At 39.8% G+C, this 26,336-nt stretch overlaps 1 protein-coding gene across 6 annotated transcripts in view; it reads right to left on the reverse strand.

Moving 5' to 3' along the window:
* The window catches only part of PEX5L (peroxisomal biogenesis factor 5 like), a 224,636-nt gene that overhangs the window by 52,045 nt on the left and 146,255 nt on the right, over positions 1–26,336 (reverse strand). For all 6 annotated transcript variants that reach the window (XM_024124174.1, XM_024124176.3, XM_024124173.3 and 3 more), the window contains 5 exons: positions 8,151–8,267; positions 5,773–5,916; positions 2,481–2,551; positions 971–1,168; positions 134–299 (listed from right to left, as the gene is read on the reverse strand). In XM_024124174.1, coding sequence (XP_023979942.1) covers positions 134–299; positions 971–1,168; positions 2,481–2,551; positions 5,773–5,916; positions 8,151–8,267 — 696 coding nt within the window. The remainder of the gene's footprint in view (positions 1–133; positions 300–970; positions 1,169–2,480; positions 2,552–5,772; positions 5,917–8,150; positions 8,268–26,336) is intronic.

Here is a 26,336-nt window from a genome sequence, read left to right on the forward strand (position 1 = left end):
CTGTAGCATATCAGTACTGATCACTTTAAACCAGTGGATGCATGGAAATAAAGTGCAGCAGAAATGCACAAAATGTAGCCTGCGAAAACTTATTTTTAACAGAGAATCTTATGGTTTCTTGCTGTGCACTTACCTCTGGCCGAACAGTTAAGGCAGCATTAAATGCATCTATTGCTCTATTAAATTCTCCACTCAGGTGGAACAGTACCCCCAGACCTGTCTGTAGGTCTGGGTCGATCATATCTCCATTTTGGTGGGCAGCTTCTAGATATAATTCCTTCACTCCTTCCAGAACAGAGCTACAAGGGAAACAAGTTAGATTTGTAATCCAAATAGTCTGAACATAAATGACTTACTAGTATGTTTGCTGTTCCAGGAGAACAGACTGGAAAAATCTTGCTTAAAATATCTTAGCTTAATGAGAGGACTATTAATATTGTAGGTTAAAAAATACCTGCTGATTTTCACGAAATATTTTGGTGTACACAGATAAGACTGTGCTAAGTAAGGTCTTGATGAGGAGAGTTCCATGGACCCTATGATGCCAATGTAGAAAACCCCAGGGCTAAGTTTCCCAAGGCTTGAGTGAGAATTTAACATCATGATTTATTGCTGATAGAAACAAAATTCCCAGAAGAAAGGACTTTCCTTTTTCCCCACACCTAATTCTCAGGCTTTATAAAACGTGGCACATTGGTATTTATTATAACTTATTTTAGGTTAATTGTATGTCCAAAGCGTTTGGCTTTGATAATATGGTACTCAGATAAACGTCTGGGAGTGTCCACAATGTAGGTCATTTGTCCAAAGTTTGGCTCTGGTCTCGGCATCAATCTTTTTGGTCAGTGCTGCTCTTCCAGCAGAATGCTGTCCTACAAACCATCCTGAAATGGGTGGTGGTGGGGACCGAGGCTTATTAGTTGCCCTGAAGGTGATTGTGTACACGGATGTAATTTAATGAGAAGGATACCTATCAACAGGAGACTTAGACATCCGCCGGGTGAGGCCTGGAGATCCCTTCTTGCTCTTCACAAGGTATTTGTACTTTGGATTTTGCTTAATCCAATTCTTTAAAGCTTCACAGGCATCCTGCTGATGTCCGGTGTTAGTGTAACTCACAGCCAAAGCCATCAAAGCTTTCAAGTTGTTGGGCTGCAATTCTAAGCACCTGAAAGAAGGCAAAATAACAGCCAATTTCAGATTTTTTTTTTGGAGCCAGAGTCTGAATAGTTCTTTAGAAAATTTGAGGTCTCAATTAAATGGTGCAAAAACATTGCTAAGTTTATGTTGTCTCTGGAAATACCGTTATTTATCTACATGAAAATTGGGACCTCTGCACATTTTTAAGAAAGTTAAAACTCAGCCTGATTAGTGCTATATTTGGTAATTTTAATGAAATGGTTTAAAAACGATAGAAAATGAGGCTAATCCTGCATATAATTTATTAGTAATTAGTTTATCTAATGAGAAGTAGGGAATGTCACTATTTTAATGCCAATCTACTATCAACATATTAAATGTATCTTGTCCACAAAGCAAACTGGCTTGAACTAAATTTGGATGTTAAGAAATGAAAGACTGTACAGTGTTTCATAAAGGAGAGGGAAATTCCCCATGTTTCAACTACTAATGTGGGTTCAGGAGGCACGGGCTACAGCTTCTCCCCCTCGTGCTATCCCACTGGCCGCTGGCAAAAGGGCTTTTCAAACTTTGATGCGCATGAGAATCATCTGGGGATCTGGTAAAATGCAGATTCTGATTTAATAGGCCTGGGGGTGGGGGCAGCCTGAGGTTGCACAGGTACGACAAGCTCCCAGGTGATGACGATGCTGGTGATTTGTGGATAAGACTTTGCTTAGCAAGCCCTAGACAGAACCTATATCAGTTCTTTAGGAAGAGATTACATATATATGGATGTATAATAAATATACATTTATTTATTTATAAGAAAGAGTAGGGAAAGTGAAAGTCTATTTGGTAGGGGCTATTTTCCCAGGGTTTAAATAGGGGCTCTAATCAAGTAAGATGTGATGCTACACCCACCAAAGTAGTCTAGAACTTTAGTCAGGGGGGCTCAGGATGCTGAAACTATCTCAGGAGATTCTCCATAAACACATGGAACTAAAATTAGAGATTATTTTGAGTATGTTTTTCCTGAAGAAAACTTTCAGATGCCACAAAAGGCTAGAAAGCTAAAAAGAACTATTGATTCAATGAGTCTACTTTATGACTGCTTTTGACATAGACTCTTTTGTGCCAATGAAGGCCAATTTGTAGTTGGTAAAACACTGCGATTTAAGGACACGATTTCTTCATAAATTGTTTTCCAGAGCTAAGTGGAAGTAATATGTGGCATCTTGGCACTTATCGTGGTCACATTTTTACAGTGTACTTAAGGGTCAAAGGACAAATCTGAAACCACAGGAAGTCCATTAACAAGTGTCCACCAGGCCCATGATTTTGCACTTAGCTTCATCTACCTCTGGAGGGCGACAATAGCTGCTTGTTCATTTTCATTCTCTGCCTGGGTTATCCCGAGGAACTGCCATGCCTACAAAAAACAACTGATGTCAACATTACAAGAGGAAGCAGAATCATTCATGTGCTTTAGTTGGTTCGTTTACATGTGACAGATCCCTCTGTGCAGAGCAGCCTGTCTCGGGTGTGAGAATCTTGTAAAAGGGAAAAACATCACATGCATTTCTTCATTCAAACTCTCTTGTGACATCTGCGTCAAGATTCTCTGTCATTTACAAACTGTAAGTATTTATTCTCCCCTGTGGCTCATGGAAACCTCTGAATTTCTGAGATTTCATGATATTAGGTATCTTAAAAGCAAAGGATAAATATATAAAACGATGCATCTATCAGGAAAAGAGGTAGAAAAATAACTCAGAAATGTAGCTAAATAGTCTAAAGTTTACAATAAGGAACCTCAAGATGTACAAAATAGAATTAGTTTGTATAAATAAAAGTCAAGCAGTTATTATAAAAGGTAACAGGAAATTTAGGAACTAGGGGAAACAAAACGAACCCCACTACAATGTGTTCACCACTTAATATAATAATTGTTAAAAAGCATAAAACACATATAAAATGCAATATAATGTATATATAATTTTATAGCCTACATTTACACTTTATATTACATTATCAGCACTTTCATGTTTTTATAAAATCTCCCTTATATTTTTTAATTTAAATTTTGTTAAACGGATATCCCATTATTCCCTTAACCAATTCCCTTGTTGCTCTACATTGTTTCTAATCCTTTGCAATGGTCAATAATGTGAAGAATATCTTCAAACAGATAACGTTTTCCGCATCTGGAATGAAAATTTTTAATATAAAATATTTCTACTTATATACTTATAAGAACAGTAATTCTCACACCATTACAAGCGCAATACTCATCAACAAAACCTCTCATTACACACATTGTCCTCAGATTTGCTGGGGGTGTATCAGAGTCTTAGGGATTTTAAAAGGTTTGCATAACTCTCTTCTTTGAGAAGCAATGCTATGAACATTTTAAAACAGAACTCTATGAAAACATAGGGAGTCATCTTAAAGTGCTGTAAAAATTGTATCGGCTTTTTCCCTCATGGGTTATTATTACACATACCATACAAACTCATAAAAAATACTGAGTATTTCTCCCCCCAGAATATCAGTGATTCTTTTAAATCTTTCAAATATATACAGAGCAGCTTCTAATTTGATTTCACTTTTCATACATCTCAGAATGCTCCTTAAGAAAAGATTGATGAAACAGTCTTTCTCTGGGGGCATCTTCCTAGCCTTCGGGTGTGGTGTCATTTTCACCATTCACAGATCGTCCATTATCTTAGCGTTGGGCTCTCCATCGATTGAGAAGCCCTGGGTCCTGGTCTAGGATCCATCAGTTACCAAGTGTGCTCATTTTCTCAGTTATGAACCTGGGATAATAATGTATACCTTTTAATTAAACTTCCCAGGATTGTTGTGTCAAATGATATAATATATATGAAAACACATAGCACTTAGAAATGTAAGATGACACTATTTTGTTGGGAGGGTTGTAGTTTCCTCTTAACGCAATGACTTTCTCTTCTACATTGATATTTAGATCTTTTAAAAATTCCAATATTTTGGTTCAGAATTCCAACTCTCAATTCAATCTCATTTCACTGTCAACATTTTGACTAACAAGATACGAGGCGCTTTAAGCAGTATCAATAATTAGTTTACTTGTTCTTTCTATACAAACTAAGTACAGCCAATAATAATGATAAAGGCTAAATATTGATGTGCCAGGCACTAAACTGGGCATTTTATTTGTATGAACTTATCCTCACGACACCCAATGAGATAGTTATAATTGTGATTTCCATTTTACATGTGAGGAAACTAAACCTTAGAGGGTTTAAATGGCTTGTCCCAGATCACGTGGCTCATGGCTAACAAGTGGTAGAGCAGGGATTTGAACCCACATGGTTAGGATAGCAGAGCCCAGAGGCTTAACCACTGTTCTGTACTGCCTTCTCAGCACTGCATATATAATACATTTCTGCAAATTCCTCTGGGAATATCCCCCTATAAGATGTTTCCTGAAAATTACAAACTAAAAAAGAAGCTTTGATACCTGCCAGTGTCTTATTACAGGTCTTTGCAGTTTGGGAAAATTAGTGGACCAAGATAAAATTGCAGAAGCCTCTGGTGTCTCCCAGTCTCCATCTCCACTCACCCTTCATGTCTCAGAGAAAGGGGCTTTTCTAACATGTGAATCTGATCGTGTCCCTCTCCCACAGTGGTTCCCCATGGCTTTCAGGATGAAGTTCAACCCTTGGCTACCTCTTCTTCCCCCCTCTCCTGCCACTGTCTCCTCCCCTCTCACCATGGATTCCACCCACCCTCTGCCCACCCACAAACCATTCCCTCTTAACAACAGCTGGACTCCCCTGCAGTTTTTAATCCTCTCCCTCAAAATTCAGCTTTGGATTCACTTGGAGGGGAAGGCTAGGTCAGAACCCTTGCTCTCGGCTCTCCTGTGCGTACTCGGACACTGCATATATTACACTACATTGATTTATTTACTTGTCTTCCAGATAGATCACAAATCTGTCCTTTCAACTGGTCCATTTTTTCTACCTCTTCAATATTTTCGGACTTCCCTGGTGGCGCAGTGGTTAAGAATCTGCCTGCCAATGCAGGGGACACGGGTTCGAACCCTGCTCTGGGAAGATCCCACATGCTGCAGAGCAACTAAGCCCACGAGCCACAGCTGCTGAAGCCCAGGTGCCTAGAGCCCACGCTCTGCAATAAGAGAAGCCACTGCAATGAGAAGCCCGCACACCGCAATGAAGACCCAATGCAGCCAAAAATAAAAATAAATAAATTTATAAAAAAACAAAATTTAAGCCAATGCCTGGCACAATTCTCAGGACATAATATGTGCTCAATAAATGCTGAGTGAGTAAATCAAGGGTGAGATATGGTGTGGCTCTAGACCCAGACAAAATCATACTCTGCCCCATGAAAACTACTGCTGAGCCTCTAGGTTGGCAGTTTTGGTTTTTCGTTTCTTGTCTCCACCTTTTATTTTTGAGCACTGTAGACACTGCAGATTTGGTTAGAAAATAGGTACGTATTTGTAACTTTCAAACACATATCAGGCTTAGCCACGTTAACTCCTTTGGGAAACTTTACTTGATGAAAATGCCACCTAGCAGAACTCTCTGTCACCCTCTGTCTGCCCCTTTCCAAGCCTGGCAGGATGAAGGGAAATGACACCTCTGCATCTCCAGGGTCCTGAAGAATTGCTGCCTCCATGAACAGGATGGTAACTGGCAGGTCCCCTTCCTTCAGCCTTTTTAAGCCTTCTTCAAATGCTCCAGGCCAGTCCTTGAAGGGGTTTTCAGTGTGAAAGTAATATCCCTACAACACAGAGGGGCCAACACAGATCCATTGATTTCACTCTTCATTGTTATATTCAGTCAGTTCTTTTTGAATTTGAATTCAATTAATTTTATTTAAATGATTTGACTAATTTCAATTCAGTATAAATTGCTGTTTTTCCCCTTATTTTGACTGTGGTACATTTTCATTGTGTAAATGTTAGATAATCTTATTTTGTTATCGAATAATATGAAAAGAAACAAAAAGTTGCCTATAATGTCATGACTTAAATATGATCACTGCTAATATTTTGGAATTTGTTTTCCTCTGGTATTTCTTTTGCTCTTTTTGTTTTAGCCATTTGCCCACAAGATTTTTAAAATACTGACTTTTGGGACATATTTTTGCTAAGTGCCGCCACTCACTTCCTTGAAATGTTAATACCACATACTGTACATCTGTTTATATACAGTGGCCCTTTGGAGGGCTACAAACCATTGTAATAGCTAAGATTTTTTTCACCTTCTACTCCTCCTCAATCCAGTTTTTGTCCCATTGGGGGGCTGTATCTCTCCACTGAGAATGTATGCTTTAAAGTTACGATCTTTTATTGCAAAAATTTAAACAATACAGAATGTACAAATAATCTTCTAGTATTTTTCTGAGTATATAAGTTAAATAAGTTCATACTATATATGCAGGTTTGTAGCTTAAGCCCCACTTAATTTTAGTTATTAAAGTTATTTATATTATGCTAAAAATTAATCCTCTTTTGATGGACATTCAGGCTACCGCCAATTTGTTGTTGTCGTTGTTATCATAAATAAAGCTACAGTGAAAGCCTCATGCTCAAATCTTTGTCTGCATGTGATTATTACCTTAGGATAGACTTCTAGAAGGATTTATTATGCTAAAGGCTATGAACTATTTTGAGACCCTTGATATATGTAGCTGAATTGTTTTTGAGAAAGTATGTCCTGACTTAGACTCTCATCAGAAGTATCAGAGATATTATTTGTTGCAACCTTAGTAGCAGAGATTGTCATAAAAATCCTTCCAATTTGATAGATGCAAATAAGCTAGTCTGTTGATGATGCTACTAAGGTTTTTAAATACAGCAAATGGAGACCTTCATTCTCCATAGGTGCTTAGAAAGACAAAACTCTTTGTCAAAATCCATAGGGTATGACCAGTTTATGCAGTGGTGTTAGGGATATGGGGCCCTGGGAGTGGGGAGCTCTGGTGCATGGATTACAGCCCAGAGACTGATGTTCTGCATCAATGTTCTCTCTTCTCACTCTCGATTTCTTTGTGGAAAATTAACCTAATTAGTTTTCATGAGATGGTTTATCTGATTTTATGAGATTTTTGCCTCACCTACAGTGGGACAGAGAATACTGGAAGGAGAAAGACATTTCAATGACTACATAGATTGCTAATCCCATAAGATCAGAGACTATTCACCATAGTCCCCAGTATCTAGAGCAAACAGTACAATTTGTTGGGTTGAACTAAATATCATGGAAGTTATCCAGACTGAGTATGACTGAGAATTCCTCTACCACACACAAAAAAACATAAACATTTATATATTTATGTTTCCCCTGTGAAAGAAAATTCAATCTTTCCATCTCTTTCTTTCAAGTCATTTAAGCTTATTTCTCAAGTGTTTTCTTTTTTCCAAGTGCTTTTAAAAGCATAAATCCTAGAGCAACTGGGACTTCATGGGTAATTTGACTGGCTGTTGACTGTACTCACATATTTGCTGGGGCTCTTCTCAGGGGAATATCTCTGAGGAATCCCCTTGGGACGTGACCTGGTTGTGTGAAGTGTATCTTTTCCACTGAGTTCTTTGCTAGCTGCATAAAGACCACCTGTGAAATACAGCCCTCAGCCCCCCTTTTCACCTCCCTGCCCACTGATATCAGTTCTGTCAGCTTATTGACATGGCTCAGGCATTGTGGGATTAGCCCAGTTCTTGTTCTAACCCACCTGCAATGTTAGTTCAGTAACTGGCCAAGCTCTGGTTGGCTGCCAAACTGTCTTAACATTGATAAAAAAATAAGGGTATTCCATTCCAGCTTTGCTGCCTTCACGCATTGGAAGATTACACTGTTTTCATGTGCCAGAATTTCTTATAGGTCAGATGGACATGAAATTGTCTGTTTAATTCTTGGATTTTTTTCACAAAATAGTTATCAACTAATTTATAAAAATATGATCCACAGAGGTTGAGAAAACTGGTCAGCATATGTAAGAAGAGAAATGATCACCTTCTCGCTAGCTGAGATTGTAACCTGGTTCTGGGCTTCTTGGTTCTCCGATATCCAGTTCCTCCGGGCCATTTCTTCCCATTCTGCTTGCATCTTATCCCAAAACTCTGTATCTGACTAGGAGACAGGAAAAATGAAGAGAGAGAGATTTAAGAACATGCTATATAATTTGGTTTATTTCCAGAGAGACAGTTTCCCTCATAGATAAAAGTGAGTTCTGATGAGGAATAAAGTGTTCAAACTGGCCACATCCAATGATACTCATGGTTGAAGAGCTTCTGGAGGGCACTCAGTGCTCAAAGTGTTGAACTAGATTAGTTCTGACTTTCTCCAGGAGGAAAATAGTTACCATCTGAGGAACCAGGATCACATAAACCAAATTCAGCTATAAATCCATTCCTTGAACAGTTTCAAGTGTGGGTACCAGGTACACATTTTAGGAAGGGTAGTCTCTCCTAGAGTTGCTCCTAGGCTATGAGGAACTAGAACAACTGCTTTGGGACTGGCTGGGCAGTGACTTGGGGAGGCAGCTGGCCATGGACAAGGGAAAGCAACATTGGTTGATCCTACTTTGTGCCAAGCACTGTGCTAGAAGAAAACTGAGTCTAGAGGGTTATGGTCATAAAGCTGGGATTGCACAGGATCTGAACCACAGTCTGGATTCTAAGCTCATGCTCATCACCTTATGGCAAACGTGGCTTCCTGGTGCTAAAGAATGAAGGAGAACAGCTTTGGGTGTGAACTCGACTGAGACCTCTTCAAGGTATGTATGTATGTATGTATGTACGTATGTATTTATTTTTGGCTGCGTTGGGTCTTGGTTGCTGCGAGCTGACTTTCTCTAGTTGCAGCGAGTGGGGGCTACTCTTTGTTGCAGTGTGCCGGCTTCTCATTGCAGTGGCTTCTCTTGTTGTGGAGCACGGGCTCTAGGCACACGGGCTTCTGTAGTTGTGGCACGTGGGCTCAGTAGTTGTGGCTCGTGGGCTTAGTTGCTCCGCAGCATGTGGGATCTTCCCGGACCAGGGCTCGAACCCGCGTCCCCTGCATTGGCAGGTGGATTCCCAACCACTGCGCCACTAGTGAAGCCCTTCAAGGTCTTTTCTATGGCAGGATGATTTTTTGAAAAATACTGCTTTGTGTTTTTCTCTTTATAACTTTCAAGTCTTCCAAAAGGGAAACCAGGCCATTAGCTCTCCTTTACTTCAGGGGAGGTGTGTGTTCCTGGACTGAGGCAGAATTTTTCTTCAAGATCTGTCCTTGGTTGGCTTCTACTTTACTAAGCCTGAAGAGAGTACTTGAGGTCCCCTGGGGGCGGGGGAGGAAAAAGAGGCAAGTATCATAAAGAACTTAAGAGAGGAGGGGGAATTTGCAGGGGCAGGAAAAGAGAAGGAGGGTGGTGGGTTCTGAGAGGAGTGGGAGATGATGCTTAGGTTTTAGGTATTTCCCTGGCAAATTGGCCCGACCTCCGAGAGGATGACAGAGGGTGTGCTAGGAACTCTGATCCTCATATGGCAGAGAAATAGAAACTGGATTTTGAGGAACCACTTGGGGCTTGGTTGACTGTTAGCAGTCAGCATGACAGACAAGAGGATGGAGGCTCTGTCCTTGTTTTCTGGCACCACATAAGCCTTCCATATTTGGTGCCTAAGACTGTTACCTGCCGGTTTGGTAAAAGAGATGCTTGGAAACCACTTTATTTTCCTTAAAGAAAACAAAGAAATGGGTATTGCTTGAACACCTGAGTCTGGGACTGAGATCCAATTTCTCTGCAAATCTCAATTTCTGTGATTCTAAATTCTGTGACTTGTTGACATCCAATCAAAGGTTCTTCTTTATCTTTTAATCCTCCCAGTGTCACCCTCTACTCCACCCTCATGCCTGGGTGGTGGTTGTTCTGTTGTGGGACCTCTTCTTCAAAGTTGCTCTGAATGATAATTATAAGCTTATTTCTTCTGAATACACACATGCAGGGAAAAAGGGCCAGCCCAAAGTGATTAATCCCAGGCTACTAAGTAATAAATAGAACTTTTTGTTCTCCTTCTTTATTATGTCCAGAATACTCATTCCTACCCCAGATACGGGTCCTGTCCCTTCAGTAGAGGCCTTCCCTCAACAAAGGCTCAGGACAGCAGGCATCTTGATAATCTGTGTCTGATATGCTAGAAGCCCATGGAATGGACACCACTTATCCAGGTTAAGGTTAGGAATAAAATTCAAAATTTCTCTTTCAAAGAGTCTTTCTAGTAGAACACCAAATTGTGCCAACAGAATGATCTCAGATATACAACAGCTAGATAAAACACTAGAAGGAAATAGCCTACCATGTTAGGAGTAACCTGTCTTTGAATGAAGGGATGACGGGTGATGTTTTTCTCACTTTTTTTGCTCTTCTGTACTTCCTGAATTTTCTATAAGTATTTTTTTTTATAATTTAAGAAAGGTTAAAAAATAATAAAAAGAAAAATTATCTTTCCTTTTTAAAATACCAGGAAACCTGCACATTTAGATACTGCGGAGACGCTTTCTTGAATAGCTTTTTAAAAATGCAGGTTGAGCTTGTCTGCATAGAAACAAAGAGAAATCTATCAAGTGAATTTTATAATGTTTACTGACTTTCTGAAGCCCCCTGATGGGTGATGTGAAATGCCAACGACTTCAAGTACTTTCTAAGGTAGTTAAGTTCCCTTAGTGAGATTCCTTGGAATCTCAAGAGATTACAAGTCTTTTGAATGAAAGAATGAGGAAGATTTTGTAATGTGTACATCTCCATTACAAAAGTCACCTTTCCTGCAGTTTCAAATTAGAGCAGTAGATGAAGACTGCTGTGGAAAGAACCTCAGTTGAGGTGGAGCTGTCAGGCCCAAATTTCATGAGATAAACCAGGACTGACTGTTACCACTTAGAATAAGTTCTGCTGAATACACCAGGACTGACTGTTACCACTTAGAATAAGTTCTGCTGACTAATTAAAGCGTACCGCACAGTTTCATTTAATTACAGAAGACTACTTTTAGCACAATCAATTCTCATCTGGTCTCAGAATCCAGACTTCATTCACGTAAGTGCAATTAACACTGCTTCTTTTCTATTCCTAATCAATTTCAGAGAAACCTGAAACATATTTGAATTTTAAACATTTTAGACATGACAGAGGAGATTTTACATATTGATGATTTTCTTAGCTGTTCTGGGATGCTGGTGGATAGTTTTTTACACTCTCTAGGTAATAAATTATCTGCTTACACCAGAAATGAGCTATTGTTTGCAATCCATTTTCATTTTAAAAATAGCATTCTGATTATAACAATGGTAGATATTCATTAAAACCTTCGGCTGTGCAGTATGGTGGTTAAGAACAGACACTTTCTCCTCATATGACCCTGGGAACAAATTCTGGCTCCATCATTGGCCTTCTGCAAGTCCCTTAATATATCCAGGTCTCATTTTCCTTATCCCTGAAATGAAGATAGACTAGTGGTCTTGGTTAGTCATTATTAGGTCTAAAAGAGAAAGTGTGTCTGTGGCATAAAGCCCATGGTAAATGCTCAATAAAAGTAGGTGTGCGTACTAGTGCTTTTGTACCATTAAGAAAAATATAAAGAACGAAACAAAAATCACCCATAACCTCAAAGCTCAAATACACATCTGTATTTTGGTGTTTTAATTTTCTGTATATATCAGTACATACCCTCTTCTAGATACCTTTCCCCTGTTCAGTTAAATTTTTCCTTTCTGCCTAATTATTCAAAAATAAGAGCAAGGTTAAGAAGATTATTGCAAAAATGGACTCTTATGTGGCAATTAAAATGGTATTTATGAAGAGTTTATTACAACATGGAATAGGCCTTGATTTATAATGTTCCTTGATATGTAGCATGATCACAATGATAGAAAACAAGTAATGTGTGAGGAAGAAAAGACTACAGAGAAATGCACCCACGGTACTGAGTTCATGAGCTGGGATTATGAGGAATTTGCCCCATCACCTTCCCTTGTACTTTTCAGCATTTCCCAAATCTTCTATTGCTAGCATGTATTATTTTAGTGAAAAAGTAAGATTTGCTTAAAATAAGCTTACATCTTTTCAGTTCCAGTTCCTCCATGACGTTTTCTCCAAACACCCTACACTACAGCAATCTCTTACCTCTCTGAATTCCAATACCGATATTCTCGATCAGTGGTTTGGAAGAAAAGAGCTATGTGCTAGCAGCTGCCATTATCCCTGTGAACTTGAGCAAGTCATTTAAACCCATCTGTACATTATTTTTTATCATTTGTAAAGTGAGAAGACTGAGCTCATTCGATAATAGCTCAGGCTTCTTTGTCTGTGCAGATTAACTCAGAAGATCAGAATAAGGGGGAAGGGAGACCATAGTCCAGGATCACTTTTTTTTTTTGGAAGAGGGCTTCTAGCCTGTTCACTGATCTCCAAAAATTATATACTTTAAAACATTTCTCTAAAAGTATGTTTGACATTTTCCTTTCACTTTTTGATTGTAAAACTAGTATATAAAAATTTCTATAAGAACCATGACAAAATTAAATATTAATTAAAATATAAGGAATAAGAAAATAAGCAATTTAATTTAGAACCAGGGAATTTTAAGGGATAGCAGCATCTTATCAGCTCCCAATCACCAGTCTATTTTGGTTATCTTGAGTTTAAATAGGGTTCCTTGCAATTTTGTGGGTCAAACATAAGTTGCTTAGAAACATCCTGGGGTTGTGTTGTGAAGGAACTGATCTATGCGAGATTAAATGTCAATTCTGCTTGTGAGGAGTCTGACTTTTCTTTTGCCTCTTTAGATATCCATTGATTAACTGTCACTGGATCAAAACTTTAAAAAAAAAAAGATAAAACCCACCAAACAACCAACCAACCCATTCTGCATATGCAAAAGAAAAGAAAGTATCCCTTGCAAGGTGAGGAATGAAAATCACTATGCAAGTTTGGATAAAGTACTTGCCACAATAAACAATTTCTGTTGAAGTGAAATTATGTGCAGATGAGTTAGGGACCTCATTGCCCTGGATCTAGTAGCCCAGGCTGGTGAAGAGTGGCTGAAATGTCCCCACTCACATCACTTGTTGACTGACAGCTCAGTGTTAGTTGAGGATTCCATGTGGCTGCCCAAAGAACATATTCGACCTGAGGCTGCAATCAAAGATGTGCAGCACCCTGATCAAGGATGGAATTTTTTTTCACTTAATAAATTAAAAAAAAATTGAAGTACAGTTGATTTACAATGTTGTGTTAGTTTCTGGTGTACAGCAAAGTGATTCAGTTAGACATACATATATAACTATTTTTTTCAGATTCTTTTCCCTTATAGGTTATTACAAAATATTGAGTATAGTTCCCTGTGCTATATAGTAGGTCTTTGTTGGTTACCTATTTTATATATGGTAGTGTGTATGTGTTAATCCCAAATTCCTAATTTATCCCTCCTTCCCTCTTTCCCCTTTGGTAACCATAAGTTTATTTTCTATCTCTGTGGGTCTGTTTCTGTTTTGTATACAACTTCATTTGTATCTTTTTTTTTTTTTTAAAGATTCTGCATATAAGTGATATCATATGATATTTATCTTTGTCTGGCTTACTTCACTTAGTATGATAATCTCTAGGTCCAAGGGATAGGATAGAATTTTGATTGGTCAGAATTAGTTTGAGTTCTGGGTGCAGCCCTGGGTGTCCCACGTAGTGAGGGTCATTGACCAACTGGAGTCTCTTCAGGCAAGAGTGGATGGGCAGGAGTAAGCCCGTTTATGAAGCAATTCACCTGGTAAAGCAAGGCTCAGAGGGGTGCTGGGCGCAGAGCAAGCAGTTTAGCCTTGTTTTTGCAGACAGCAGAATTAGGATGAATAAATGGCAGTTCCGGGGGACAGATTTTTTAAAAAATAAATTTATTTATTATTTTATTTATTTATTTTTGGCTGTGTTGGGTCTTCATTGCTGCGTGCAGGCTTTCTCTAGTTGCAGCAAGCGGGGGCTACTCTTCGTTGCGGTGCGCGGGCTTCTCATTGTGGTGGCTTCTCTTGCTGTGGAGCACGGGCTCTAGGCGCGTGGGCTTCAGTAGTTGTGGCACGTGGGCTCAGTAGTTGTGGCTCATGGGATTTAGAGTGCAGGCTCAGTAGTTGTGGTGCACGGGCTTAGTTGCTCTGCAGCATGTGGGATCTTCCCGGACCAGGGCTTGAACCCACGTGCCCTGCATTGGCAGGCGGATTCTTAACCACTGCGCCACCAGGGAAGCCAGGGACAGATTTTTATCAAACACAACATGAAGCTGCCTGAAAACAGAATGGGCTTCTTCTTCCTCAGAGGGATGGGCTCCCCAGCATTAGAAATCTTCAGAGACACAATGACCAGCGTGAGGAGTGCTCTACAGATGATTCACAGGTCAGTTTGACCTAACGAATTCTATGGTCTCTTACAAGCCTGAGTGTCTTTGTTTGCAGTGTTATTAATGAATTGATTTGTTGAATCAAACAGGAAGGTTCAAAATTAATAAAATCTCTACGAGATAGGAAATGGATCTGTCATTCATGTACCTTTCTCAAGCTAAACAGTACAGGGGAGGAAACAGACAGGCTTTGGCATCAGGTGGAACAGGCTACAGTCCTGGCTGTGCTCCTTGTCACGTGACTTCTGGCAATTTACTTCACTTCTCTAACTCAGTTTCCTGGTCTGTAAAATGTAAAAAGTCTCTTAGAGCAGTTGTGTGGATTAGGTGAGGCAATGTATGTAAAGTGCTTAGAATTTATAACATATAAGAGCTAAGGAATTGGCAATTAATGTTATTTTGTATTTGTAAATGAAAAAGAATATTTCCCAGGATAGAGAGAGGATGCAATCCCACAAACTGCAAACTGTGTGCTTCAGAAGTGTTGAAAAACAAAAATATTGGTACTAGCACTCAACAGAGTTTTTCCAGTTGCCTCTGGGTTAGATATGCTTCCCTGTATAATGGAGTTGGCCATCACTGCCAATGTTGGCAGGCACCCGGGCAAACAGCCTGAGGCTCTCACCAAACAACATGCCAGCTTGTTAGCTGCAGAAATGTGGGGAGGAAAAGTTGAAATGATGGGAAGGAGAGGAACGGGCACAGGAGGCTGGAGATAATGCAATACAAAGCTTGAGCAGACTAACCAAGAGTCAATTCTAACAGAGAATCTAAGGGAGTTTCCTGTTCTTTGCTTTCTATTCTTCTTCACCTGGCAAGTGGCAAGGAGGAATGGAGTATTAAAGAACAGTGAACAAAGCCTGTTGTCCATATGGGCAGGGGTCATTTTTGAAAGGGCTTTTAGGGTATTCATTAGCAAATGAACGCCTCTGCAGAGCCAGAATTTTACACGATCCTATCTCTGTTTGTAGCTCCAGTGGTATTTGCATTCATAACAAAGAACTGTCCAAAGGTGCCCTGAAATGAGGTTTGGAGACTAAGCCTGTTGTTTGCTGCTGCTTTGAGAGTAAGGTTTTGTGAGGCCAGTTTCTCAGAGGCTACTTATTTCCGGTTGGTCTCCTGGCTGCTCTCTGGGCTGCTAAGGGCAGGAGACTACAGGGCTGCTTTACCACAGGCTTGGGGAGATGGGGAAGGCCCTTGGGTTTGAGCCTTGTCTCATGTTCCATGCAACAAGTCATGTGAGGAGGGAAGGGGCAGGTGGATAGTTATAGTGTGAGCCCTGACTGTTAGCTTTTCTTCCTGTAAAGCAAGCACCTGACTTCAGCTTTGATTGCCAAGGTATCCACTTCAAAGAGGCACCCGCTTCAAAGACGGCATCCTCTTCAAAGTTGGCTATCTCGAATAAACGCATTGCTAGCTACAAGACGAGATAAAGGGGCAAGCTGTGCCCCATCCCCCCCAACCCCCTCTCTTACGTCCCAGGCTCCTTTGTTTTAGAGTTCTTTGACAACTGACCATTTGCGAGGATTGTTTTCTTTTCTCTTCCGGAGCTTTAAATTCCCACTCTTATGCTTTAAATTCACCAATAAAGAGTGGGCCCTTGAAACCCTAGGCCCCCACTCTCAAACCCAATAAAAGGAGAACCCTAGACCCATGCTTGCGTTCTTTCTCTCTACCTGTGACTTTGCTGTGTGATCCCAGGTGTGCCATGTAATTTCTAGGACCTGTAAGTAATAAACGTTTATTTTTCTTTAAAAGTTTCCTGATAGTTATTGCTGAAGGCATCTTGCAATCATAGTAAGAAACACAAGAGCCAGCCCAACCACAACACTGGTGAGGCTGAGACAGGCACAGAATAACAGTGAACTGCAAGCAATGTGACTCTGTTCCAAAGCGGTTTCTTCTCCTTTAGCCATGTCTCCAAGTGCGGAGAGTCACTGGGAAACTCCCTACCAGCTTTATAAAATAAGGCATTAGAAATATTTGCTAAACCCATATGTTTGTGCTTGCATCATAGCAATATTAAACAAAACAAAACACCTAGATGTGGATGCTACTCTCAAGAAGCTCACTGTCCAATGATAAAATAAAAATAGAGGTAACTGCAATTCAAGAGAAGGTGAACAAATATTGCAAAAAGAAATAAACTTACTTGCTCAAAATCACCCTATTATTGGTAAATAAAAGATCTGGAATTCAAGATATTTATTCTTTCCTTTTAGGGCAGATTGCATCTTCCAAAAGTGGCTACAGTGGTGTTTCTGGTCCCCCAGCCTCTTCAGCACTTTGCCACACTCCATTAAGTGGTGGAGTCTGTGGCCCTGTCACAGGGCCACACCAGTGAACTGGTGTGACTTTTAAGACTACATCCTAAAAGGTGATACAGTTTCTGCCTGCCTCTCTTTTACTCTCTAGCCACTCACCCTTGGAATCTAGCTTCCATGTTGGAAGGAAGCCCAGGCCTCAAAGAAAGGCCACCTGTAGGTGTTTTAGCCATCTACCACACTAAGGTTTCGGGTGACTACCAGCGTAAGCCTTCTGATATGTGACTGGGAGTGCCTTTGGATGATTCCAACCCCTCGCCATTGCTACCAGCCTTCAAGCCACATAGTGGAACCAAGATGAGCCATCCTCTCTGAGCGCTACCCAAATTGCAGATTTTTGAGCAAAATAAATATTGTTGTTTTAAGTCACAAGTGCGGGAGTAATTTATCACACATCCAGAGTAATTGGAGCATACTTTAGGTCAGAGGACTGGATCAGGGAAGGAGGACTAGGTGTAGGAAGGGACCTTATGATGGGGCTTCCTCAAAGGGTTGGGCAGGCTAATGATGTGTGGTAGCATTCCTCAAAAAGTGTTTTAGGGACAAAGAGTTCTGTGGTCAAATGAGGTTGAGAAACTTCAGGTTAAACCAGAGGCTGCAAATTGGTGGCCTATAGGCCAGGTCTAGCCAAGAGTCATGTTTTCTCCCCCTCGTCCTAGATGTGAAATTTCATATCAAAACTTGGATTTCAGGAGAGCAGCCAAGATGGCAGAGTAGAAAGACCCTGAGCTCACCTCCTCTCACAAGCACACCAAAATCACAACTATCTGCAGAACAACCATTGATGGAAAAAACTGGAACTTACTAGAAAAGATCTACAACTAAAGACATAAAGAAGGAACCACAACAAGACAAGTAGGAGTGGGGGGGACACTCGATATAGTCAAATCCCATACCTCCTGGGTGGGCAACCCAAAAACTGGAGAAAAATTATGTTGCAGAGATTCTTCCACAGGAGTGAGAGTTTGAGGCCCATGTCAGGCTCCCCAGCCTGACCAGGAAGACAAGCTCCCAGAGCATTAGGCTTTGAAGGCCAGCAGGGCTTAATTGCAGGAGCCCCTTAGGACTGGAGGAAATAGAGACTTTACTTTTGAAGGGCACACACAAAATCTCATGTGCACCAGGACCCAGGGCAAGCTCAATAATTTGATAGGAGCCTGGGCCAGACCTACCTGCTGGTCTCGGAGGGTCTCCTGGAGAGAGGTGGGGGGTGACTGTGGCTCACCATGGGGACATAAACACTAGTGGCGTATTGGGGAACATTCAAATGCATGAACACTGCTGCTGGCAACTGCCATCTTGGCTCCTTAGCACCAAGACCCGGCCCCACCCAATAGCCTACAGGCACCAGTGCTGGGGTGCCTCAGGACAAACAACTAACTGGGTGGGAACACAGCCCCACCCGTCAGCAGACAGGCTGCCTAAAGACTTCCTGAGCCCATAGCCACCCCCAGACACAGCCTTGCCCCCCAGAGGGCCAAGACCTAGCTGCACCCACCAGTGGTCAGGCACTGGCCCTTCCCACCAAGAAGCCTGCACAAGCCTCTAGACCAGCCTAGAGCATGGAGCTTGGGTGATGAGAGGGGAGCGCACTGCTGGGATGCATAGAACGTCTCCCACAGAAGGCCACTTCTCCAAGGTCGAGAAATATAAATAAACTACCACATACATAAAAATACAAATAGCAACTTAGACAAAATGAGGTGGTAGAGGAATGCATTCCAGACAAAGGAACAAGATAAAACCCCAGAAGGAGAACTAAGTGAAATGGAGATAGGAGATCTACCTGAGAAAGAGTTCAGAGTAATGATTGTAAAGATAAAGAATTTGGGAGGAGAATGGCTGCACAGAGTGAGAAGCTAGAAGTTTTTAACAAAGAGTTAGAAAATATGAAGGATAAGCAAACAGAGATGAAGAATACAATAAATGAAATGAAAACTACACTAGAATGAATCAATAGTAGACTAAATGATACAGAAGAACGGATCAGTAAGCTGGAAGACAGAGTGGAAATCACTGCTGCTGAACAGAAAAAAGAATGAAAAGAAATGAGGACAGTTTAAAAGACCTCTAGTACAACATCAAGCACACTAATATTCACATTATAGGGGTCCCAGAAGGAGAGGAGAGAGAAAAAGGGCCTGAGAAAATATTTGAAGATAGAACAGCTGAAAACTTCCCTAACTTGGGAAAGGAAACAGTCATCCAAGTCCAGGAAGCTCAGAGAGTCCCATACAGGATTAACTCAAAGAGGAACACACCAAGACACACTGTAATCAAAATTACAAAAATTAAAGATAAATAGAGAATATTAAAAGCAGCAAGGGAAAAGCAACAAATAACATACAAGGGAAGTCCCATAAGGCTATCCAGTTGATTTTTCAGCAGAAACTCTGCAGGCCAGAAGGGAGTGGCATGATATATTTAAAGTGATGAAAGGAAAAAACCTACAACCAAGAATACTCTACCCAGCAAGGCTCTCATTCAGATTTGATGGAGAAATCAAAAGCTTTACAGACAAGCAAAAGCTAAAAGAATTCATCACCACCAAACCAGCTTTACAACAAATGTTAAAAGGAATTTCTCTAAGCGAGAGAGAGACCACAACTAGAAACAAGAAAATTACGAAGTGAAAAATTCACCGGTAAAATAAGTAAAGGTAGGAAAATCACCCTCACACAAAGCTAGTAGGGAGGTTAAAAGACAAAAGTCGTAAAATCATCTGTATCCACAATAAGCAGTTAAAGGATACACAAAACAATTAGATGCAAAATATGATATCAAAAACAGTATGCAGGGGACTTCCCTCTCGCCGAAACTAGAGAAAGCCCACGCACTGCAACAAAGACCCAACACAGCCAAAAATAAATAAATAAATAAAATTAAAAAAAAAAAATAGTATGCAGGGTTTTAAAAATGCATTTGGAATTGAGAGATCAGCAACTTAACACAATCATGTATATATATAGACTGCTATATGAAAACCTCACGGTAACTGCAAACCAAAAATCTATAATATAATATATACACACACAAAAAAGAAAAAGGAATCCAAACATAACTGATAGTCTTCATATCAAAGAGAACAAAAGAAGAAAAGCAGGGGGGGAAAGACCTGTGGAAACAAATCCAAAACAATTTAAAAAATGGCAGTAAGGGGCTTCCCTGGTGGTGCAGTGGTTGAGAGTCCGCCTGCTGATGCAGGGGACATGGGTTCATGCCCCGGTCTAGGAAGATCCCACATGCCGCGGAGCGGCTAGGCCCATGAGCCATGGCCGCTGAGCCTGCATGTCCAGAGCCTGTGCTCCGCAACGGGAGAGGCCACAACAGTGAGAGGCCCGCGTACTGCAGGAAAAAAAAAAAAATGGCACTAAGAACATACATATTGATAATTACCTTAAAAGTAAACTGACTAATGCTCCAATCAAAAGTCAGAGTGGCTGAATAGATACAAAAACAAGACCTATATATATGCTGCTTATACGAGGCTCATATGAGATCTGGAGACACATACAGACTGAAATTGTGGGCATGGAAAAAGGTATTCCACACAAATGGAAATCAAAAGAAAGCCAGAGTAGCAATACTTATACTAGACAAAACAGACTTTAAAATAAAGACTGTTACAAGAGACAAAGAGGGACATTACATAATGATAAAGGGATCAATATAAGAAGAAGATATAACAATTGTAAATATATATGCACCCAACATAGGAGCACCTCAATATGTAAGGCAAATGTTAACAGACATAAAAGGAGAAATCGACAGTAACACAATAATATTGGGAAAGTTTAACACCCCACTTACATCAATGGACAGATCATCCAGACAGAAAATCAATAGGGAAACACAGGCCTTAAATGACACATTAGACCAACTGGACTTAAATGGTGTGTGTGTGTGTGTGTGTGTGTGTGTGTGTGTGTGTGTGTGTGTGTGTGTGTGTGTGTGTGTGTATATATATATATATAGCATTCCATTTGAAAATAGCAAAATACACATTCTTTTCAAGGGCACATGGAACATTCTCCAGGATAGATCACATGCTAGGCCACAAAACAAGCCTCAGTAAATTTTAGAAAACTGAAATCATATCAAGCATCTTTTATGACCACAATGCTATGAGACTAGAAATCAACTACAAGAAAAAACTGCAAAAACACAAACACGTGGAGGCTAAACAGTATGCCACTAAACAACCAATGTATCACTGAAGAAATCAAAGTGGAAATCAAAAAATACTAGAGACAAGTGAAAACAAAAATAGGATGATCCAATACCCATGGGACACAGCAGAAGTAGTTCTAAGAGGGAAGTTTATAGCAATACAAGCTTACCTCAGGAAACAAGCAAAATTTCAAATAAACAATCTAACCTTACACCTAAAGGAACTAGAGAAAGAAGAACAAATAAAACCCAAAGTTAGTAGAAGGAAAGAAATCATAAAGATCAGAGCAGAAATAGATGAAATAGAGACTAACAATAGAAAAGATCAATGAAACTAAAAGCTAGTTCTTTGAAAAGAAAAACAAAATTGATAAACCTTTAGCCAGATTCATCAAGAAAAAAAAACAGAGCTCAAATCAATAAAATCAGAAATGAAAAAGAAGAAGTTACAACTGATACTACAGAAATACAAAGCATCATAAGAGACTAGTATGAGCAACTATAGGCCAATAAAATGGATAACCTAGAAGAAACGAATAAATTTCTAGAACAGTACAATCTCCCAAGACTCAACCAGGAAGAAATAGAAAATATGAACAGACCAATTACAAGTACTGAAATTGAATCAGTAATTTAAAAACTCCCAACAAACAAAAGTCCAGGACCAGATGGCTTCACAGGTAAATTCTACCAAACATTTAGAGACGAGTTGACACCTATCTTTCTGAAACCATTCCAAAAAATTGCAGAAAAAGGAATACTTCTAAACTCATTCTATGAGGCCACCATCACCCTGATATCAAAACCAGACAAAAATATCACACAAAAAGGAAATTACAGACCAATATCACTGAAGAACATAGATGCAAAAATCCTTAACAAAATACTAGCAAACTGACTCCAACAATACATTAAAAGCATCATACACCATGATCAAGTGGGATTTATCCCAAGGGTGTGAGGACTTTTCAATATCTGCAAATTGATCAATGTGATATATACTAACAAACTGAAGAATAGAAGCCATATTATCATCTCAACAGATGCAGAAAAAGCTTTTGATAAAATTCAACATCCATTCATGATAAAAACTCTCCAGAAAGTAGGCATAGAGGGAACATACTTCAACAAAATAGAGACCATATATGGCAAACCCACAGCTAACATCATACTCAATGGTGAAAAGCTGAAAGCATTTCCTCTAACATCCGGAACAAGATGAGGATGCCCACTGTAACCACTTTTATTCAACGAAGTTTTGTAAGTCCTAGTCACAGCAATCAGAAAAGAAATAAAAGGAATCCAAACTGTAAAGGAAGAAGCAAATCTGTCACTGTTTGCAGATGACATGATACTATACATAGAAAATCCTAAAGATACCACTAGAAAACTACTAGGGCTCATCAATGAATTTGGTAAAGCTGTAGGTACAAAATTAATGGACAGAAATCTGTTGCCTTTCTGTACGCTAACAACAAACTATCAGAAAGAGAAATTAAGGAAACAATCCCATTTAGCATTGCATCAAAAAGAATAAAATACCTAGGAATAAACCTACTTAAGGAGACAAAGGACCTATACTCTGAAAACTATAAGATGTTGATGAAAGAAATTGAAGACGACACACACGTGGAAAGATATACTGTGTTCTTGGATTGGAAGAATCAGTATGTTAAAATGACAATACTACTGAAGGAGATCTACAGATTCAATGCCATCCCTATCAAATTACCAATGGCATTTTTCAGAGAACTGGAACAAATAATTTTAAAATTTGTATGGAAACACAAAAGACCCTGAATAGCCAAAGCAATCTTGAGAAAGAAGAACGGAGGTGGAAAAATCACACTCCCTGACTTCAGACTATACTACAAAGCTACAGTAAATAAAACTGTATGGTACTGGCACAAAAACTGACACATAGATCAATGGAACAGGATAGAGAGCCCAGAAATAAACCCACACACTTATGGTCAATTAATATGTGACAAAAGAGGCAAGAATATACAACAGAGAAAAGCTAGTCTCTTCAATAAGTGGTGCTGGGAAAACTGGACAACTACGTGTAAAAGAATGAAATTAGGACATCTGCTAACATCATACAAAAATAAAGTCATAATGGATTAAGATCTAAATGTAACACCAGACACCATAAAACTCCTAGAGGAAAACATAGGCAGAACACTCTTTGACATGAATCACAGCAATATTTTTCTGGATCTGTCTCCTAGAGTAATGGAACTAAAACCAAAAATAAACAAATGGGACCTAATCAAACTTATAAGCTTTTGCACAGCAAAGGAAACCATAAACAAAATGAAAAGACAACCTACAGACAGGAAGAAAATATTTGCAAACAATGTAAGTGACAATGGCTTAATTTTCACAATATACAAACAGCTCATACAGCTTAACATAAAAAAACGAAACAACCCAATCAAAAAATGGGCAGAAGACCTCAACAGATATTTCTCCAAAGAAGACATCCACATGACTAATAGACACATGAAAAGATGCTCAGCATTGCTAATCATTACAGAAATGCAAATCAAAACTATAACGAGGTATCATCTCACACTGGTCAGAATGGTCATCATCAAAAAGTCTACAAATAATAAATGCTGAGAGGATGCAGAGAAAAGGGAACCCTCCTACACTTTTGGTGGGAATGTAAATTGGTGTAGCCACTATGGAGAGCAGTATGGAGGTTCCTTAAAAAACTACAAAAATAGAGTTACCATATGATCTAGCAAGCAATCTCACTCCTCGGCATATATCCACAAAAGACAAAAATTCTAATTAGAAAAGATACATGGCACCTCAATGTTCATAGCAGCACTATTTAGAATAGCCAAGACATGGAAGCAACCTAAATGTCCATCGACAGATGAATAAAGAAGATGTAGTATGTGTGTGTGTGTTTGTGTATATAAAATGAAATACTACTCAGTCATAAAAAAGAATGAAATATTGCCATTTGCAGCAACATGGAAGGACCTATAGATTATCATGCTCAGTGAAGTAAGTCAGAGAGAGAAAGACGAATATCATATGATATCACTTATGTGTGGAATCTAAAAAAAATGATACAAATGAACTTATTGACCAAACAGATAAAGACTCACAGACATGGAAAAGTAACTTATGGTTACCAAAGGGGGAAGGGGGCAGGGATAAATTAGGAGTTTGGAATTAACAGATCACACTACTATATACGAAATAAACAACAATGACCTACTGTATAGCACAGGGAACTATGTTCAATATCTTATAATAACTTATAATGGAAAATAATATGTATTTACATAGCTGAATCACTTTTCTGTACAACAGAAACTAACATAACATTGTAAATCAACTATACTTCAATTAAAAACCACCACCACCCAGATTTCAGACATTTCATGAAGATTTGTTAATATCAGGCCCACATGTCTTGAAGCAGCAACTCTCTGGTGGTATATGTGATCTCCACCTCACCACAGTCACTGCCGGATCATGACCTTTACCTGCCTGGATCCTGGAGGTAACTGAATTGGCAACTTCTGGGCAAAGTGAGCAGGTGCCTTTCTGCATGACTTCCTGGGATCTTCATCTGCTTATGTGCATTTTAAATCTCTAAGAGGGGTATATAAGCAGTAATCCCTAAATGTAATTACCTTGAAACTGTGTGTGTGTGCGTGTGTGTAGTGTTAGGGTTCTCCAGAAAACAGCTCAGAAAAAGCTGCTACAGAGACCCAGATCATGAGGATCTGAAACCGAGCTCTTTGGTGGGATAAATTTGGTGTATCCTGAGAAGTTATTAGGGAAAGGAATTTGCCACACTTTGTTTTTATGTGATTGTTTCCAGTGGAGACTCATCTCCAATCAGCCAGCAGGTTCTCTGATCCTCACATCTGTGGTGTGAATCAGATTTCTTCACGATTTTGTTGTTGTTGTTCCAGAAAGGGCAATGAAACCCAGAATGTGGAGGGAAGAACTAAAATAATTTTTGTATGTTTTTGAGAAGACAACTTATTTGATGCATTTATCATTTCAATACTAACTAGTCATTTAAAATGTCCTTTAAAACTATATATAATTATGTGTACAGATTGGACAAAGACTTATTGTTGTTGCCTTCAAAATAACTTAAATAATAGAAAATCTTTGATAAAGGCATAATTTTCTGGTGACCAACAAATTTTAAGTTCTGTGGTTGGTTTGGGGTCTGTAAAACATGCAAAAATTCTTTATGTTTGGAACAGCAATTAAGAGCAGGAGTTTTGGAGTTAGACGTGATCAGAATCCCAGTTCTATTGTGGTGTGACCCTGAGTTCATCACTGAATCTCTCTTTGCCTCAGTTTCCCCACATTAAAATGGGAGTAACACTTGCCACATAGGATTGCTGTGAGCTCTGAGTGACATGATGAATGTAAAACACTGGGCTCAGAACACGAGCCCACCCCGGGCAGCACTTAGAGCTACAACTAAAGCAACCTAAGGAAGGCTGGACACGTAAATCGGTTCTTTCCTCCATCCTTTTCCTTGGCTGCATGGCAAGGCCACCAGAGGGACTAGTTTAGGAGCACTTTTTTTTGTAACAGTTTTTCCTGGTGATGAAGAATTTAACTTGATATACCTAATACTCATGTAGACACTGCCCTCCATGGTGGAAACCACTCCCTCTCCCATCCTATCAGGATATTTAAAGAAAAAAAACTGAGCCCATCATTTTGACAAGAAAAGTCAGATTAAAAATTCACTCATACTGTATTGATCACATTGTACTGATATTTTGCTTTTCTCCCTTTTCCTTTTGACTACGTAATTATCACAATGGTTGACCAGGTGCGAAGACAGAGTCTAGATCCAGTTAGTTATCTTATGAGGATAATGGGAAGGAAAATGGTGGAAGCTGTATTCTTTGACACTGAAATCAAACTGCCTGACTCAATGGCAAAGCAAACATTCTTACGAGCCGCCAGAAGCTCCCCTACCCTGCATCAGGGTGGTGGTGTCACATGGTGAGGGGACCATGTTCATGTCACCTTGAGCAAATATCCAGCTGTTCATAGCTACTATGGAGCTAGGCAGTTTGTCACACCCACCGGTGCCTTAAAAAAATTCCAGGGCTTCCCTGGTGGTGCAGTGGTTGAGAATCTGCCTGCCGATGCAGGAGACACGGGTTCGTGCCCCGGTCCGGGAAGATCCCACATGCCGCGGAGCGGCTAGGCCCGTGTGCCATGGACGCTGAGCCTGCGCGTCCGGAGCCTGTGCTCCGCAACAGGAGAGGCCACAACAGTGAGAG

Source organism: Physeter macrocephalus, chromosome 1 (genome assembly GCF_002837175.3).
Source record: "Physeter macrocephalus isolate SW-GA chromosome 1, ASM283717v5, whole genome shotgun sequence".
Classification (NCBI taxonomy): Eukaryota; Metazoa; Chordata; class Mammalia; order Artiodactyla; family Physeteridae; genus Physeter; species Physeter macrocephalus.